Here is an 18,071-nt window from a genome sequence, read left to right on the forward strand (position 1 = left end):
GGAAACCAAACTGACATTTTGTTAGTACTTCATTTTTACAGATATGTGAAGCTACTCTTGAATACATTACTTTCTCAAAAATTTTGGATAAAGCTGTTAGAAGGGAGATTGGACGGTAATTGTTGACATCAGATCTATCCCCCTTTTTATGCAAAGGTATAACAATAGCATATTTCAGTCTATCAGGGAAAATGCCCTGTTCCAGAGAGCTATTACACAGGTGGCTGAGAATCTTACTTATCTGTTGAGAACAAGCTTTTAGTATTTTGCTGGAAATGCCATCAATTCCATGTGAGTTTTTGCTTTTAAGCAAGTTTATTATTTTCCTAATTTCAGAGGGAGAAGTGGGAGAGATTTCAATTGTATCAAATTGCATAGGTATGGCCTCTTCCATTAACAGCCTAGCATCTTCTAATGAACACCTGGATCCTACTATATCCACAACATTTAGAAAATGATTATTAAAAATATTTTCAACTTCTGACTTTTTGTTCGTAAAGTTTTCATTCAATTTGATGGTAATACTGTCTTCCTCTGCTCTTGGTTGACCTGTTTCTCTTTTAATAATATTCCAAATTGTTTTAATTTTATTATCAGAGTTGCTGATTTCAGACATGATACACATACTCCTGGATTTTTTAATAACTTTTCTTAATATAACACAGTAGTTTTTATAATTTTTGATAGTTTCTGGGTCACTACTCTTTCTTGCTGTCAGATACATTTCCCTTTTCCAATTACAAGATATTTTTATACCCTTAGTAAGCCATGGTTTGTTACAAGGTTTCTAACGAGTATATTTAACTATTTTCTTGGGGAAGCAGTTTTCAAATGCATTTACAAAAATGTCATGAAATAAATTATATTTTAAATTGGCATCAGGTTCACGGTACACCTCATCCCAGTCTAACTGCTGTAGGCTTTCCCTGAAATTTGCAATTGTTAAATCGTTGACTGAACGTACTACTTTGGAGGACTGTTTAGTATTGCTGAATGGAGCTATGTCATATATTGTAACTAGCTGTGCACCATGATCAGAAAGACCATTCTCAACAGGCTGAGCATTTATCTGGTTAAACTTATCTTGGTCTATAAAGAAGTTATCTGTCAGTGAGCTGCTATCCTTTACCACCCGAGCACAACAAGGAGTCCAAATTTTTCAGAAATAGATGAAAATTTCCTGATGGGGACCTATATACAGTTACAATTATAAATGTGCCTTTATTTAATTTAAGCTCACAGGCACATGCTTCTATATGTTTCTCTACACAAAACTTTTTTGTTTCTATACTTTTTGCACAATGATAACTTTTAACATATATGGCAACTCCTCCTTTCTCCATGTTTTCTCTCATTACATGTGCAGAGAGCTTATATCCACTTACATTTACCTTATCCATATCAGTAACAATGTGATGCTCAGACAGGCATAGTATATCTATTTCATTCTCAGCTTCTAAATCTTCTAAACAAACCAGAAGCTCATCTACTTTATTCTTGAAACTCCCAATATTTTGATGAAATATACTTACATTATTTTTAATTATACTTTTATGAGAACCTTTCCTTATTCTAACATTTGCAGTACTCTCCTGTCTGAGTTTCTCATTGTGCTTAGGCCTAGTTCCTATACCAGTGGTCACATGGTGTTCAGAGAGGCAGATTATGTCAACTGGGTTGGGTGACTTTAATTCATCAATGCAATTACCTAGGACTGAGATACAACTTGGTGGAGATAAAATTTCTGGTGATTGGTGAAAATTTATAATTGATAACTGTGATTGGTGATCAAATGTGCTAGAATTGTGCTGTTTAATTTCTTTCCTAAACTGAAGATTTGTTTCAATCCTGACCTCTCGTAGAACTTGACATCTTTCTGTCTTACCTATCCTAAAAAAGGTGCTGCTCCAACACCTGTAAGCACTGGTATTTTACCATTCATGGCAGTGTCTCCCCCCCTTAAATTTCCTGCTATTACCCCAGCCAGTTTCCCCTTCCCTTTCCTGTTGAGATGTAGGCCGTGCCTGGTATAGTCCCACTTACTGAGATAATCAACAGGAACCACACCAATATGAGCCCCCGCACCCGACCCAAGCAGCCGTTCCAACTCCAAATTAACTCTCCCAACAGAAGAGTTCAAATGAGGCCGGTCATGGCGTCTCAGGACAGATACAAATTCAACATTGGTGTGTCTCGATGCCGACGCAATAAGTCAATCCATGGTATAGCTGAAAAATATTATACATTCATGTATATAATTGAATGCTATAACAAGAAAATAAATAAAAAAATTGAAAGCAAAATATGTAGTAATTACAAACATGTGATCTATTGGACTTTTCTAATTGTTACACTTAATGTGGAACATACTCTTGGATAGGCATCCAATTTCCGTGTTCAGCTCTAAATAATAAACTTTATCAAACAATGGAAAATCCAGGATAGAATGTTATGAAAACAATAGTTGCTATTCACCATATAGCGGAGATGCTGAATCATACCCTCCATATAGCAGACAGGCACAACAAAAAGACTTTCACTAAATGAGCTTTCGCCCAACAAGGCGTTTGTTGCAAAAGGACAACACCCACCCACACACAAACACACACACACACACACACACACATACTCTCACACACTCATGCAAACGCAACTCAGACACACATGATCACAGTCTCTGGCAGGTGAAGCCACACTATGGCTTTGTGTGTGTGTTTTTTGTCTTTTTTTGACAAAGGCGTTGTTGGCTGGAAGCTCATTTCGTGACAGCTTTTTGTTGTGCCTATCTGCTATATGGAGAGTAGCAACTATCCTGTTCATATTGCACTTTATCATTAGATTGACAAAGTCAAGCTGGCTGTTGGGTGTTGCTTTACAAACGGCAAGTATTAAAATGAAGATATTGAAAAAAGAGACTGTGGTTTTTTTGTGGTTCTACAACAATGTATATTTATAGTGTGTGATATTTTTGAGACACTGATGCTTCGGGTTATGGGTTAAAATCCAATAGTTTGCATATAGCAACTGCTGGTAGTTGAGGCACAAACTACTTTGGTTTTGCAATCCTCCTGTTTTTGAAGGACCCATGCATCATCACAGCATGTATTACAATGACACTTACTAATCACATTTCAATTACTTAACTATTAATTTCCAAAGCTTTACATTATCTGTTAAAAAGATGATTAAATGATGCGATAAAAGAAATTATTCAGATAGTGAAGGGAGACGAAAATTTAATAGTCATGGGTAACTGGAATTCGAGAGTAGGAAAATGGAGAGAAGGAAATGTAGTAGGTGAATATGGATTGGGGGGAAGAAATGAAAGAGGAAGCCACCTGGTAGAATTTTGCACAGAGCATAACTTAATCATAGCTAACACTTGGTTCAAGAATCATAAAAGAAGGTTGTATGCATGGAAGAAGCCTGGAGATACTGGAAAGCGTCAGATACATTATATAATGGTAAGACAGAGATTTAGGAACCAGGTTTTAAATTGTAAGACATTTCCAGGGGCAGATGTGGACTCTGATCACAATCTATTGGTTATGAACTGTAGATGAAAACTGAAGAAACTGCAAAAAAGTGGGAAATTGAGAAGATGGGACCTGGATAAGCTGAAAGAATCAGAGGTTGTAGAGAGCTTCAGGGAGAGCATTAGGGAACGATTGACAAGAATGGGGGAAAGAAATACAATAGAAGAAGAATGGGTAGCCTTGAGATATGAAATAGTGAAAACAGCAGAGGATCAAGTAGGAAAAGACGAGGGCTAATAGAAATCCATGGGTAACAGAAGAGATATTGAATTTAACTGATGAAAGGATAAAATATAAAAATGCAGTAAATGAAGCAGGCAAAAGGAATACAGACGTCTCAAAAATGAGATCGACAGGAAGTGCAAAATGGCTAAGCAGAGTTGGCTAGAGGACAAATGTAAGGATGTAGAAGCATGTATCATTAGGGGTAAGATAGATACTGCCTACACGAAAATTAAAGAGACCTTTGGAGAAAAGAGAACCACTTGCATGAATAACAAGAGCTCAGATGGAAACCCAGTTCTAAGCAAAGAAGGGAAAGCAGAAAGGTGGAAGGAGTATATAGAGGGTCTATACAAGGGCGATGTTCTTGAGGACAATACTACAGAAATGGAAGAGAATGTACATGAAGATGGAATGGGAGATATGCTACTGCGCAAAGAGTTTGACAGAGCACTGAAAGACCTGAGTCAAAACAAGGCCCTGGGAGTAGACAACATTTCATTAGAACTACTGACGGCCTTAGGAGAGCCAGCCATGACAAAACTCTACCATCCGGTGAGCAAGATGTATGAGACAGGCGAAATACCCTCAGACTTCAAGAAGAATATAATAATTCCAATCCCAAAGAAAGCAGGTGTTGACAGATGTGAAAATAACTGAACTATCACTATAATAAGCCACTGCTGCAAAATACTAACACGAATTCTTTACAGATGAATGGAAAAACTGGTCAAAGCCGACCTCGAGGAAGATCAGTTTGGATTCTGTAGAAATGTTAGAACACGTGAGGCAATACTGACCCTACGACTTACCTTAGAAAATAGATTAAGGAAAGGCAAACCTATGTTTCTAGCATTTGTAGACTTAGAGAAAGCTTTTGACAATGTTGACTGGAATCCTCTCTTTCAAATTCTGAAGGTGGCAGGGGTAAAATACAGGGAACGAAATGCTATTTACAGTTTGTACAGAAACCAGGTGGCAGAAACCAGGTGGCCGTTATACGAGTTGAGGGGCATGAAAGGGAAGCAGTGGTTGGGAAGGGAGTGAGACAGGGTTGTAGCCTCTCCCTGATGTTATTCAATCTGTATATTGAGCAAGCAGTAAAGGAAACAAAAGAAAAATTTGGAGTAGGAATTAAAATCGATGGAGAAGAAATAAAAACTTTGAGTTTCACCGATGACATTGTAATTCTGTCAGAGACAGCAAAGGACTTGGAAGAGCAGCTGAACGGAATGGACAGGGTCCTGAATGGAGTATATAATATTAACATCAATGAAAGCAAAATGAGAATAATGGAATGTAGTCAAATTAAATCGGGTGATGCTGCAGGAATTAGATTAGGAAATGAGACGCTTAAAGTAGTAAATGAGTTTTGCTATTTGGGGAGCAAAATAACTGATGATGGTCACAGTAGAGAGGATATTAAAAGTAGACTGGCAATGGCAAGTAAAGCATTTCTGAAAAAGAGAAATTTGTTAACATCCAATATAGATTTAAGTGTCAGGAAGTCGTTTCTGAAAGTATTTGTATGGAGTGTAGTCATGTATGGAAGTGAAAAGTGGACGATAAATAGTTTAGACAAGATGAGAACAGAAGCTTTTGAAATGTGCTGCTATAGAAGAACACTGAAGATTAGATGGGTAGATCACATAACTAATGAGGAGGCATTGAATAGAATTGGAGGGAAGAGAAGTTTGTGGTACAACTTGACTAGAAGAAGGGATCGGTTGGTAGGACATATTCTGAGGCATCAAGGGATCACAAATTTAGTATTGGAAGGAAGGATGGAGGGTAAAAATCGTAGAGGGAGACCAAGATATGAATACACTAAACAGATTCAGAAGGATGTAGGTTGCAGTAGGTACTGGGAGATGAAGAACCTTGCACAGGACAGAGTAGCATGGAGAACTGCAACAAACCAATCTCAGGACTGAAGACCACAACAACAAGATGATTAACTTCATCAACTGTTTCATTTACTACCTATACACCTCTGTTTCCACGTCAAGAACATCAATATTTACATCAACAATTTCTGATTGGACCCCAGATCCTGGATATTAACATTTTTTACTGGCACTTAATCTGCAGTCAGTTCAAAATCATTATCATCAAATCATCACCATCATCATCATCATCATCACTGTCATTATCACCACCACCACGTGTATCAGGATTTGTATCCTCATCAGTCTGCACTAACCCCAGATGATTGACTTGGTTAGTAATTTCATCTAAAACTTCGGCACACTCATTTTCAGTCTCATTTACTTTAAGTTCAATTAGTGACAGGTCACCTACATTATTGTTAATTATCAAAGTTTCACTTTTTTTCTCATTGTGATACCATTCATGCGAATGTCAACTATGTCAATAATGTCATTCACGCAATAGCAACGCAGTCAGAGATGTTGCTAGATGCTGTGGCAGAATTGGCGAATAAAGTATTGGATGCTGTATTGCCAGCACCCAACATGATATCAACTGCCCAGTGCTTGAGTACAACCATCATGGTAGCTTACGGCGAGTACAATGCATTAACGGTGAAGGTCAATCAGCTGATGCAACAGATTAGCCAGCTGGTAGCATGTTGCAGCGTCAGTGGAGGGACAGAAGGTGCTCTCACACCAGGGCTGCGTCTCAGTCACATGCATCAACACCTGATGCTCAGAAAGATGTCTGCTGGTACCATTGGCGTTTTGGAGAATGTGCACAACAATGCATCAAGTCACAGAGGTACCCAAATGACAGTGGCAATCGACTGTAGGCACTTCGTCAGATTGCTGGATGGCATCACAGTGCTATTCATCAATTACTGTGCACCAGCTATGTAAGTGCCTGATAGACACCATCTCTCATTTATGTATCTACCCATGCACGATGCTACATTAGTGCCGACCACGTACGACATTCTGCCTGGAGGTCATGAATAATTCGCCTGTCTCCACATATAGCCTGCACAGAACAGAGCTGCGTTCCGGCTTCCGCCATGCCTTCCATGGAATTCCACTGTGGCAGATATGTGTGAACAAATTTTAGATGCAGATTTCTTGGCATACTATAACATTTTGCCATCCATGTCTAATGTCCACCTTGGAAGCCAGACCACAGCTGCACGCTTCTGGCACCAGATACCCATCCAATCTGCCTGGCTGATAACCACTGTGGGTGATGAATATAATATTACACATTACTGAAAGACTTTCCAGAGTTAATTGAGACACCATACTTCAGGATGTCTGATACAGCACTGTCCATCACATCAAGACGACTGAGGGGGCGCCAATCTCCTGTCGACATTGCAGGCTAGCACCATAATGGTGAAGGGTGAGTTAGATGACATGATCAAAGAGGGCATTAAGCGTCCATCTGACAGTCCCCAGTCTTCGCCCCTGCACCTCATTCCTAAGAAATGTGAATCGAGGTGGCCATATGGAGACTACAGAGCTATGAATACCCACATGATTCCTGATAGATACCCAGTACCTCTGTTCCAAGACTACAACTATGGATTGAGCGGTGCTTGTGTGTACACTGTACTAGATTATGCCAAGGTCTGCACACAGATTCCAGTGGCTGATGAGGACATTTCAAAGACAGCCATTATTACGCCATTTAGACTCTTTGAGAGCAACTTCATGACTTTCGGCCTCCGGAATGCGGAACAGGTTGGCAGAGGTACATTGATGCAGCGCTGCATAGTCTGTTGTTTTGCCTCGCAAACCTAGATAACAGCATTCTCCGCATCACCAAAAGACACTGCGTGCTTTTCCAATGGCTGAGTGAACACGGAATCATGCTGAACATGGCGAAATGTGTCTTCAGACAGTTGCAGATAGACTTTCTAGGCCACAGCATTACCCCATAAGGTTCACTACCATTGCCGGACAATGTTGAGGCTAACCGCCAGCTGCCCCGATCAGCCACATACAGAGAACTGAGACACTATTTAGGCATGCTGAACTTTTATCGATGGTACCTGCCGCATGCAGCTGAAGTTCAAGAGCTGCTGACATCTACACTGTTGGACCTGAAGGCTAAAGGCAACTTATCAATTACTTGGATAGACGATATGATCGCGGCACTTGAGAAGACTAAACAAGGGATAATGGATGTGGCATTGTTGGCACATCCTGAGTCGAAAGCACTGTTGGGTGTGGTAGTAGACATGATCAGACTGCAATAGGCAGTGTACTTCACAACATACTGATGAGCCCTTGCAGCCACTAGCTTTCTTTTCTAAAAAGCTGACCACCTCATAGAAGAAAGTATGCACATATGACAGGGAATTACTGGTGATGTATGAAGCTGTCAAGTACTTCTATCCTCTTGTTGAAGCTTGCGCTTTCACAATATTTACTGATCGCAAGCCGCTGACTTTCACCATCCAGCAAAATAACCTGAACTGCTCACTACGACAACACAATCACCTACAGTACGGAGCCCAATTCACCATGTACATCCAGCACATCTCAGGTATGGACAACATTGTGGCAGACCGCATCTTTCACATTGGAAGTGTCTCTACAATGGACTACACAGCACTCACCGAAGAACAGAGGTCAGATCAAGAGCTTTAAGACCTGTTACAAGACATGCAGTCATCATTACGGCTACAACTTGTGGGCATTCCTGGCACCAGCGAATAACTGTATTGTGATGAGTCTACAGCCGAGCCACGTGCATATTTGCTCCAAACTTCCGTCAGCAAGTGTTCAAATCCTTACACAACCTCTGCCATCCAGGTACAAGGTCCATGCTCCGTCAAGTTCTAGCTTGCTTCGTGTGGCCATGGGTAAAAAAGAATTTGAGAGAGTGCAAAAAGTGCTGTCTACAGTGCCATCACAGTTAGATTAGCAAACACAATCATATTCCAGTAGGTAATTTCCCCGACATCATAGTGCACTTTATACATGTCCACGTTCAAACGTCGTCAGAGTGTTACTGCCCTCGAATGGCCAGCATTACCTGCTAAACTGTGATGACGGATTCACTCACTGGCCTGAAGCAATCCTGATAGTCAATATCTCAGCTGAAACCTTGGCGCAGTCATTCATAACACACTGGATATTGAGGTTTGTCTACACTCTCCATGTCACAAATGACTGGTGCAGAAAATTTGAGTCCAAGTTGTTCGCAAAATTTGCATCACTTTGTGGCATAAGCAATCATAGGATGACCAGATACCACCCGACCAGCAACAGAATGGTGGAATGATGGCACCGCACATTGAAAGCGGCCCTGATATGCCATTCGTCTGGGCAAACTGAGACCCTGCCAGTTGTCCTGCTCAGGTTCGCACCACCTACAGACCAGACCTGGGCATTTCCTTGGCAGATCTACTATATCGGGAAACACTGAGACTACCCTGAAATTTCACAGAAGCAGCCCTGGGATAAGAGATCGACAGATCTACACTCGTTGGGTGTCTCACAGAGCACAGAGGACACTCGCCACAGCCATCCATATACGATACCGGTGAACTGTTTACACACATAGATCTCAGCACATGCTGTCACATGAAGCTACTTAGTGATGGCATCAGAGTGGCTCTCCAGCTCCCCTTCACTAGTTCACATCAGGTTGTCAGCAGGGGAGATCACACCATGGAGAGTCTGTTCAATGGAAAACATACCACTGTCACCATCGACGGAGTTAAGCTGCCCTACATGTTAAATGAATCACCACCACCTGCAGGCCAACAACTACTGTCTCCTCCGCCGCCTGGTCCTGCAGCAGCCTGTGGCCCAGAATTGAACCGGAAAACTGCACCGCCTTTGCCAGCAGCTTCTGTACCATACTGCACAATGAGATCTGGCTGTCATTTGCACTTTCTGGCACTCTTTCTAGATGGTGCTCCACTCCTGTTGAGAGGGCTGTTGTACTGACTGCAGCCATCATCTGGCCTGTGTTTTGTTAGTGCGTGAGTGTCAACCAGAGTGCAAGCGTCAATTTTCGCAACTGCACCAAGCAGCTCTGTGCATTCCGCATGGAGAGCTGTGTTTTGCTGTGCAGAACTTTTAATCTTTTCTTTGCTACTTCTCATATGATGGTTATTCATTGTTTTTTACCTTGTATCTTCTATGGAGTCCTTTGTACAATGTACCTATCACACAAGCAAACGAGCTCACTAAGCATAACTGATGTGTTCTCACAGTCCTAGTCTCACAAGACCTGTATTGAATGTTCATCCTCATGAGCTCTCTAGTTAGCATTCTAATGATCAAATAAAGTTCAGTTATTATGATAAGATATTCTGGTGTAGGTGTCATTCCTGTAGCAGGCATAGTAGAGTCTCAAGGCCCGATTCTCATACACAGTGGCCAAAATGTGAAACACTCTCCACTTGTGCACCAAAAAATAAGTGGAAGACACTTTATGTTTGTCATTGCTCCAAGAAGCCAATCTAGCTTCAATGCTTGACAAAAAATCTGCAGTGGCTACAAAGAAGGCTTTTCAGAAGGAAACTAAAAACCTAAAAAGTACTGACGCTAGAGTAACTTTTATTTTTGACTTTCTTGAGGGAGTAGCTTATGTTTTTACTATTACATGAACAGTGTATTATAATAATAAACCAAAAAGTAAACTTTAGAGTGCAGGCCACTTCAGTTGTTATAGCATTATCATGTAATGTTAAGTACATTTTGTGCAGCTTTCTGTTTAGATGCGCATTTTTCCTCAAATTAAATTTCAAAATTTATGTGAATATATTTCATTCTGCTATATTAACGTAACTTCTTACATAACAAAACCGAATTGTTTCACTGAAATTGCTGAATGGGATTTTTATGGCTATTTAAAATTAGAAGTCTGTCAGGTCACACATGGAACAGTGTATGGCAAAAGAATGACCGTGGAAGGATACTATTTCGGAATATCGATGTATCATTCACAAAACAGTGCTCGATACATGACAAGTCAAATAGCATCAGAACTCACGGATCAAAGGATGTGATTGTGTCCAAATTCAACCATTAATTCCGCATATATTATGGTTTGAGACAATTTACGGACGCTGATAAACTGTCTCTGCTTTAATTACACCATGAGTTGTGACGAGACCACAGCACACACCGTGGACGAAAATAAGCAACTTTCGCGCTCTCAGGATGGTTATTGTTGTTATTTACAGTTGTTGTTTAGATTTATTTGCTTTGCCTTGCTATGCATTATGCTTGTGCAATAGAGTGCACTATCGATTATCGAATACCGAACGATATTTATTGTGAAGGCCAGGATAAGTTAATAGTTAAGTTACTGTTGCCAAAGAGTCATTCTCGGGACACCTATTTCGAGTACATGTAATTCAATGCCCTGCCTGGAACTCTGCTGATACGACATATGGAGACACAAACCATTGCCCACAATATAAAGAAGCCAGAAACACCTATCATAACACCTATCATCAACGTGCAGTCTACATCACAATCGAAATTTTACGTTCTGGAAAGTACAAGATTTAACAGTCGATACTATCGTACAACTGATATTAAACATAAATTATACCCAGAAAAGCTTATATTATGTCATTAATATATCTGTTATGACACTGTAACGAGTAAATGGTCTGATGGAGATCAAATAAATAAATTAAGATAAATACTTATCTCTTTGGTTGGTAACACTGAAAGACACTGAAAACAGATTCCCGCGGCCCGCCGATGAATTTGATATGAATGGCAGTTGTTGTGTTTTAACTATTTGACGTAAATAATTATGGTTAGGAACTTTTTTGACGTAAATTGTGTTTTCTGATATAAATTGGATATGGATAGCAAATGGTAAATACTCCTGATATGTGCGTAACTGTCGTAGGAGTTTCTATTTATGTGCAATAAAATTTTTCTCGTCTGTTTATCAGGACAGACACTAAAAAAAGTGTAAACAAGAATTTGGAAGACCTGAAGAAAGAGTTAGAGGGTAAATGGAAGCTGTTGCCTCCTTCAGAAGAACTCAAGAGTACGGCACACGACAGGTTTTTGACAGGGCTGAAGGTGAGGATCTCAACGACAATACTCATCGCTCGACACTTCAGCTTGATATTCAAACAGCTGCTGCAGCGGTAGTTTTAGAGTGATTGAGTGACATCGCAGTTATATTGAAGAGAGATCTGTACGGTTTCAGCACGGATCATGTAATAGGCAGATTACGAATTTTGGTGTAGCTCCCTGTTTGATTTATTCATTTTTGATCATTTACGGTGTAACCATTTCGTGCGCTTTTAAGTCGTAAATACAAAATATCAAAATTTCACACAAGCATCCAAATTTGTAACACGTTTACTTTGCATAAGTCATTATAAACCTGTGACCACTGATGACAGTGCCATAAGTTCCTTCAAATAATCGTAACACAACACACACACGACATACTAACAAATCTAAATTTACCGGATGGTAGAGGTTTAACTTTTGATACGCGTTTTGGAGTTAAATAAACAGTGACTGTTAAAAGAAAATTTGTTGTTTCATTTGATGGGTATTCCTTCCCAACATTAATATACAAATAGACAAACAAACTGGACATAAAAATTTCCGTGTTTACTGGATGAAATGTTTCAGTAATTTGAAATATTACATTATATATATAATTTTTTGTTGTATTGACCAATGCACACAACACAAACAATGCATATTTTTTTATATGAATATGAGAACTACGTGACAGTGGAACTGCTTTTTCATTCCATCATCACTTCTTTTTTGTTAATCTGCAGTGTCACTTTCAAACATATACTCTTCAACTGAGTAAAATTATTGGTTTATTAATATTTCATTTGAGTTATCCTAAATGAAAAGTGATTTCATGTGTTTAATACATTGTGGCAGATTAGAACATTTACCCATTGGTAGGAAAGAATCTTCAAGCTTTTTTTTATTATTAGGTATTATGCTTTGCAAGATGGTGCAAAGATCAGTTAGAATGCCAGGAATTTGAAACAGAATAATACTGGTGTGGGGTCAACAGAGGCATCCGATCCCACCCATCTGCTTTGATCCGTGACACAAGGATCTTGTTGTGTGTGACGTCATTACAGTGCAGAGTTTAGTTTATGAGTTGGTTCTGTTTGTAGATGCCCCCTACTTGTGGTTTATGATGTCCTGTGGTTGTGGTGGTGGTTTTGTGTGTGTTTGTGTTTGTTATGTGATGTATTGGGTTCATTTGAGCTTTGGTGGTGGCAGAGTGAAGTTTTTTGAGTGTCTGTGACTGAAAAATTGAAATTGGTTTCAGTTGTGATGATTTTTTTTTTTTATGTGATTGCATTGTCGATTGGTGTTATTGGTTTGCTGGTTGTCATGCGTTAAGACATTTAATTTATTGTGTGGCCTTTTCTGTTAGGTATGGATATGACTATTAAATACAATAGCTCGAGGCTGCCTTCATAGCTGGGGCGAAGACATGATGTCTCTGATCACGTTTCTCCAGATGTTCGGACTGTTAGCAAAACTTGTGAAATGTAGTGTGTGCAGGGAAAACAGGAGGTTGGCAAGAGTTCCGGTTTTCTCAGATCAGGTACTGTGCGGTGCCGAAAGGATAATCTTTGGCGCACCATCAGATGCAGTACCTGGTTCGAGAAATCTAAGTTGGCCATGAGAGAGATTGTTTTGATGACTTATTATTTTTGTGATAGGTCCTGTATCAGTTTTTGCGCGCATGAGATTGGAGTGAGTGAGAGGATGGTTTTAGATTGATTTTCTTTTTGTAGGGAAGGGTGTTCAAAATATGTGAAGTATAGGGGTGAGTTGGGTGAGCTGAGGGAGGTGGTTGAGATAGATGAATCTCAATTTGGGAAGAGAAAGTATGGGAGGGATAATTATCCAGTTGGATTATGGGTGTGGAGCCGTTATTTCGGAGAGGGGGGAGGGGGCTATGTGATTGTGTTTACAGGGTTTTGGAGGGGTGTGCTAAGAGGGAACTGGTAGGGTTAATTGAAGATTATATACAGGCGGGGAGTACTGTAGTGTCAGAAGCTTTTTCGTCATATTGGGGGTTGGGGAAGAGGGGTTGTGATCATTTACTTGTAAATCATGGTTTAGATTTCAAAAATTACGAAACTGGGGCATGTACCAATACAGTAGAGGGGTTTTGGGTGTGGTTAAATCAGCCATAGGGAAGGGAAGAGGCGCTCTTCTAACCTGCAATCTCATTTAGATGAATATTGCTGGCAGAAGAGCATCCCTGGGGAGTATTGTATTTTTTGTGATATTTTGAGGGCATTTAATAAGATGTACAGGCCAAGGGTGGTTAGTTGAGGGAGTTTTGTGTGTGAGGGGGGTGGGGTTTGTGGGTAATGGTTGTTGTTTTAGGTGGGTTGGGCGGGGGGTGGGGGTTGATTTATGATTATGTTGCAGAGGGTCTGTTTTGTTGCAGTAGTTTTTGAGTTGTAATATGTGGTTGAGTTTCATTTATTTTGTGGTTTTTATTTGTTGGCAGATTTTTTGTTTTTGTGGGAAGGGGGGGGGGGTGAAGTTTGGGGGTTGGGGTTGGTAGGTTGTGGATAGTTTGGGAGGTCTCTCTCTCTCTCTCTCTCTCTCTCTCTCTCTCTCTCTCTCTCTCTCTCTCTCTCTCTCTCTCTCTCTCTCTCTCTCTCTCTCTCTGTGTGTGTGTGTGTGTGTGTGTGTGTGTGTGTGTGTGTGTGTGTGGGCGCGCGCGCGCGCGCGCGCGCGCGAGGTTGGGGTGGCTGACCTAGTGTGTAATGCCGGAATTTGTTTGCGGTAAGTAGTTGTTTTTTTTGGATCTGTTGTTTACGAGTTTTGATGTTTTGTGGGGTTTTTGTTGTGTTGTGGGTTTGGTTTTATTTGTCACAGGTGTTGGTGTTTGTTTTTTTGTATCGTCAGCTGTGGTTGACCCTATGTAGGTTAAGGGAAATGTCCAATTCCAATTTTTGTCTTTGTAGATGTACGTGTTTTGATGTAGTGTGCTTTAGTTGACCTATGTAGGTCAAGGGAAGAGTCTGATTTTGATTTTTGTTGTTTTATGTGTTAGTTTTGTGGTATTGATAGTTGCAGTCCAATTCTAATTTTTGTAGTTGTAGGTTTTTATTTTGGAGTATCGATAATTGCAATTGAACTTTGTACCTGGAAGGAAGTGATTGATTCCTGTGGATTTTGTGGGTGGGGCAGAATGTGGGAGTTTTGTGTTGTTTTTCATCATTTTTTTATCGTTGTTTTGTGTGGTTTGGGATTGTGGTGTGGGTTTTTATATCTTTGTATTTAGTTTGTCACCACCATAAAATCCCCAATTTCCCGCACTTGTGTCCTGTTAGTTTGATTATATTTTTGGTTGAAGATGATATTGTTGTATTGATGTTTATTTTCACGTTTGGTGTTGTGTTTATGTACTCACGTTATTGGCGCCATATTGGAGATGCTGAGAACGGTCATTTCTGCCATATGGATATTGTCATAGCAGAAGGGTGTAATTGGATGCTTCTGTAATCCCCTGGTGTGTGTGTGTGTGTGTGTTTGTTTGTTTTTACACAGTCCTAACAGCATTAGAGCTAAAATACAGTTAAAAGATTGAGGATTTGTTTCCAAAAATTAGGAATACCATAGCCAAGGATTCAATGAAATAGGCTGTTCAGAAATGGATGGTGCTACTTATGTGGGTTAGAATTCCAATTGCATAACATGCTGAAGAAATTCTTTTCACTTTTGTGTACATCCTCCTTCAACTGATGATCTAGACTCATACCTAGAAATTTTATTTTTTATATAGGCCTTCATTCAGTTTCTTCCTTCTCTGTCTAACACAGGACATTTGGCTCTTGTTATAATGTTACTGTCATCTGAAAACAATGTTATAAATACTTGCTAACCATTTTCTTTGGGGACAGTCCTTGCAAACAGTTGACTTGGCTAAATCCTCTTCATTACTGTAAAGTGCTTGAGGTAAAACAAAGATTTTGAAATAAATGATGATGTTTTCTCACTGTTGCTTCAAAGATTTTCATAATAGCTGCATGTGTCTGTTGTATCAGTGTGTAAAAGGTCGAAGCAGATCTGACTGTGCAGGATGACATGATTGCTTGAGGAGTTAGAGTGCATAATAATAACAATAATTTTGTGTGGCTCAATGATGTGGTGCAGGTCTTTCTATTGGACGCCACTTTGGTGACTTTAATGCCCCTAACCTACTACAGTTATTCAACCAAGGTAAGGGGACCTACAGTTTTACATGGAATGTGAACCAGATGCTATTTCTGGTGACTCCTCACATCATTGAGAGGTGAAGGCTAAGTTAAAACAGAGACTGGAAAATCAGTTGTCTGATAGAGATCCAGTCCTACAGCCTCTCATTTTTCAGACAATATTTGTACCTCTAGAGTTAGTCTAAATGTGTCTTAAAATTTTTTTATTATCTCTATTAGTTCCTCCATTGATTGTGTCTGATTTAATTATTTTCTTTATTGATTGTACTTTTTATATCCTCATGCTAGTTCTTAGTTGTACTATCTCAATCCACCTTTAGTTCTTAGTCTGTCCTCATCTTCTTTCTCTGAGCTATAGATAGGCTTACCTTTGTACTATCATGACCTCCTACTCTGACATCTCCCTCTTCATCTTTGTCCCCCCTCGATATTGCAGTATGTGGTTCTTTAACCTGGAGTGAGTGACCTACCCTTCCTTTTGAACCTTGTCAGTCAGCCACCCTATACGTCAGCCCCCCCCCTCCCCCCCCCCCCTCCTTCCAGTCTCCTCCCAGAGAAAGGAACTAGTTTATATGTTCATTGGCAGTACTTAATATTTTGCTTCCTGGGGTACCTAGTGGCCAGCAGTTGATCCCTGGTTTTAGTTTCCTGAAGTGAGTTTTTCTTTCACTACTATTTCTTTTACAGATACTGCAGCCATTAAGTCATGAGAGAGAGAGAGAGAGAGAGAGAGAGAGAGAGAGAGAGAGAGATTACTTCTGCGGGGGGGGGGAGGAGTGGCTTATAGCACAGTTATGCTTCTTTGGACTCGGAAGAAAAAATAAATGTTGAAGCACTAATAGTATTGAGTAAACATAAAGAATTTTGCTAAAATTTCTGGTTTGTTGAAATTAAGTATAAGAATTACAAATCTAACACTATAAGAGGCTTAATTCAGGATGGTTGGAAGTAAGTCCGGACCATGCTCAACCCTAATCTGGCTAAACCGTGGGTCTGTGTACCAGTATTATCAAAAATGTATTGGTATGATTACAGTTTTGAAAGTGACGAGCATTACAAGACATTGTCTCAGAAAAAACTACAAGTGCACATTATTTTGAAGCCAACTCATGATGGAAATACATTAGATCTAATGACAACAATTAGCCGTAACCTCCATGAGAATGTCCACTGGTATCGGTGATGAAAAAACACTTGTTGCAACAGTGATAATCAAAAGCACAAAGAGGAACTACAACAATTAGAAAGATTTACTTGTTCACTGAGGCAGGTAGAGACAGTTAATGTCTTAATGAGTGAAGGATTTGAAACCTATAGCTGTAGTCATGATCAAATAGAGGAACTGTGCCTCAAATTTAGAATAATGGTTTAACAAGTAGTGGATAGATATGTGCCGAGTAGAACAGTTAATGGTCAGAGGGATCCTACACGGTGAATGAAACTAAAACTACTACACAGTAGGTGCAAAATAAACAGGATTGCCACATGTTCAGAAAATCTGGGAATTTAAAACATGTCAGGGAAATCAGAGGAATATCAGGGAAATGTGAAGGGGAGGGGGGGACACTGGAAAAGTCTCATTTTTGTCTCAATAGATGTGGTTTGTTTACTGAGATGTCGTGCATCATTGCTGGCTGGACGCAGCTGAGAAAATGCGGCACATGCGCCACTTGCCTATTGCTCATTCTTACTACATCACCCCTTCCTACCACTCCCCTCAGATTGCAGTCAGTGCTGCCTCCACTTCGTGCCACTAGCCTAGTAGCTGCTGATGACAGGCAGGGAGACATGAGGGGTTGCTTGTTTCTACCTCATTCTCAGAGATTGTTGACACAACGGCCGGAGACAGTGATCATGTGTGCATTAGTTGTGTCTGAGTGATTGTGTCAATGTGTGTGTGTGCTCTCATTTTCTGTCAAAGGCTATGACCGAAAATTTAGTTGTGTGAGAGTGATTGTCTTTTCTACATGCCTGTCTGTGGCTCAGCGATCATCTCTATGGTGAGTTGCTACCTATCCTCATTAGTATTGGGATGAGAAGTTCCACCTTAGCAGGCACGGATACAAGAAAAACTGCACCACAAGATGATTAACTTATTAGTATTGTTTCTCAGAGTATTTGCTCACGTTATCTATTGCATGGATTAATCACCGCAGTCTCAT

The 18,071-nt window shown here is 40.1% G+C and overlaps 2 protein-coding genes across 2 annotated transcripts in view; one reads left to right on the plus strand and one right to left on the minus strand.

Annotated features, from left to right (window-relative positions):
- Nucleotides 1–11,108, minus strand: part of LOC124610640 (rh5-interacting protein-like) — a 159,381-nt gene extending 148,273 nt beyond the window's left edge. Inside the window, exon 1 of the mRNA XM_047140307.1 lies at nt 10,698–11,108. The gene's annotated coding sequence lies outside the window, so the exon portion shown is untranslated. The remainder of the gene's footprint in view (nt 1–10,697) is intronic.
- A 294-nt stretch (nt 11,109–11,402) lies between these two features.
- LOC124612726 overlaps nt 11,403–18,071 on the plus strand; it is a 127,317-nt gene continuing 120,648 nt past the window's right edge. Inside the window, exons 1-2 of the mRNA XM_047141512.1 lie at nt 11,403–11,539; nt 11,620–11,752. Of these exons, the coding sequence (XP_046997468.1) occupies nt 11,526–11,539; nt 11,620–11,752 (147 nt within the window). The 5' untranslated portion in view covers nt 11,403–11,525. The remainder of the gene's footprint in view (nt 11,540–11,619; nt 11,753–18,071) is intronic.

This window comes from Schistocerca americana, chromosome 1 (genome assembly GCF_021461395.2).
Source record: "Schistocerca americana isolate TAMUIC-IGC-003095 chromosome 1, iqSchAmer2.1, whole genome shotgun sequence".
Taxonomy (NCBI): domain Eukaryota; kingdom Metazoa; phylum Arthropoda; class Insecta; order Orthoptera; family Acrididae; genus Schistocerca; species Schistocerca americana.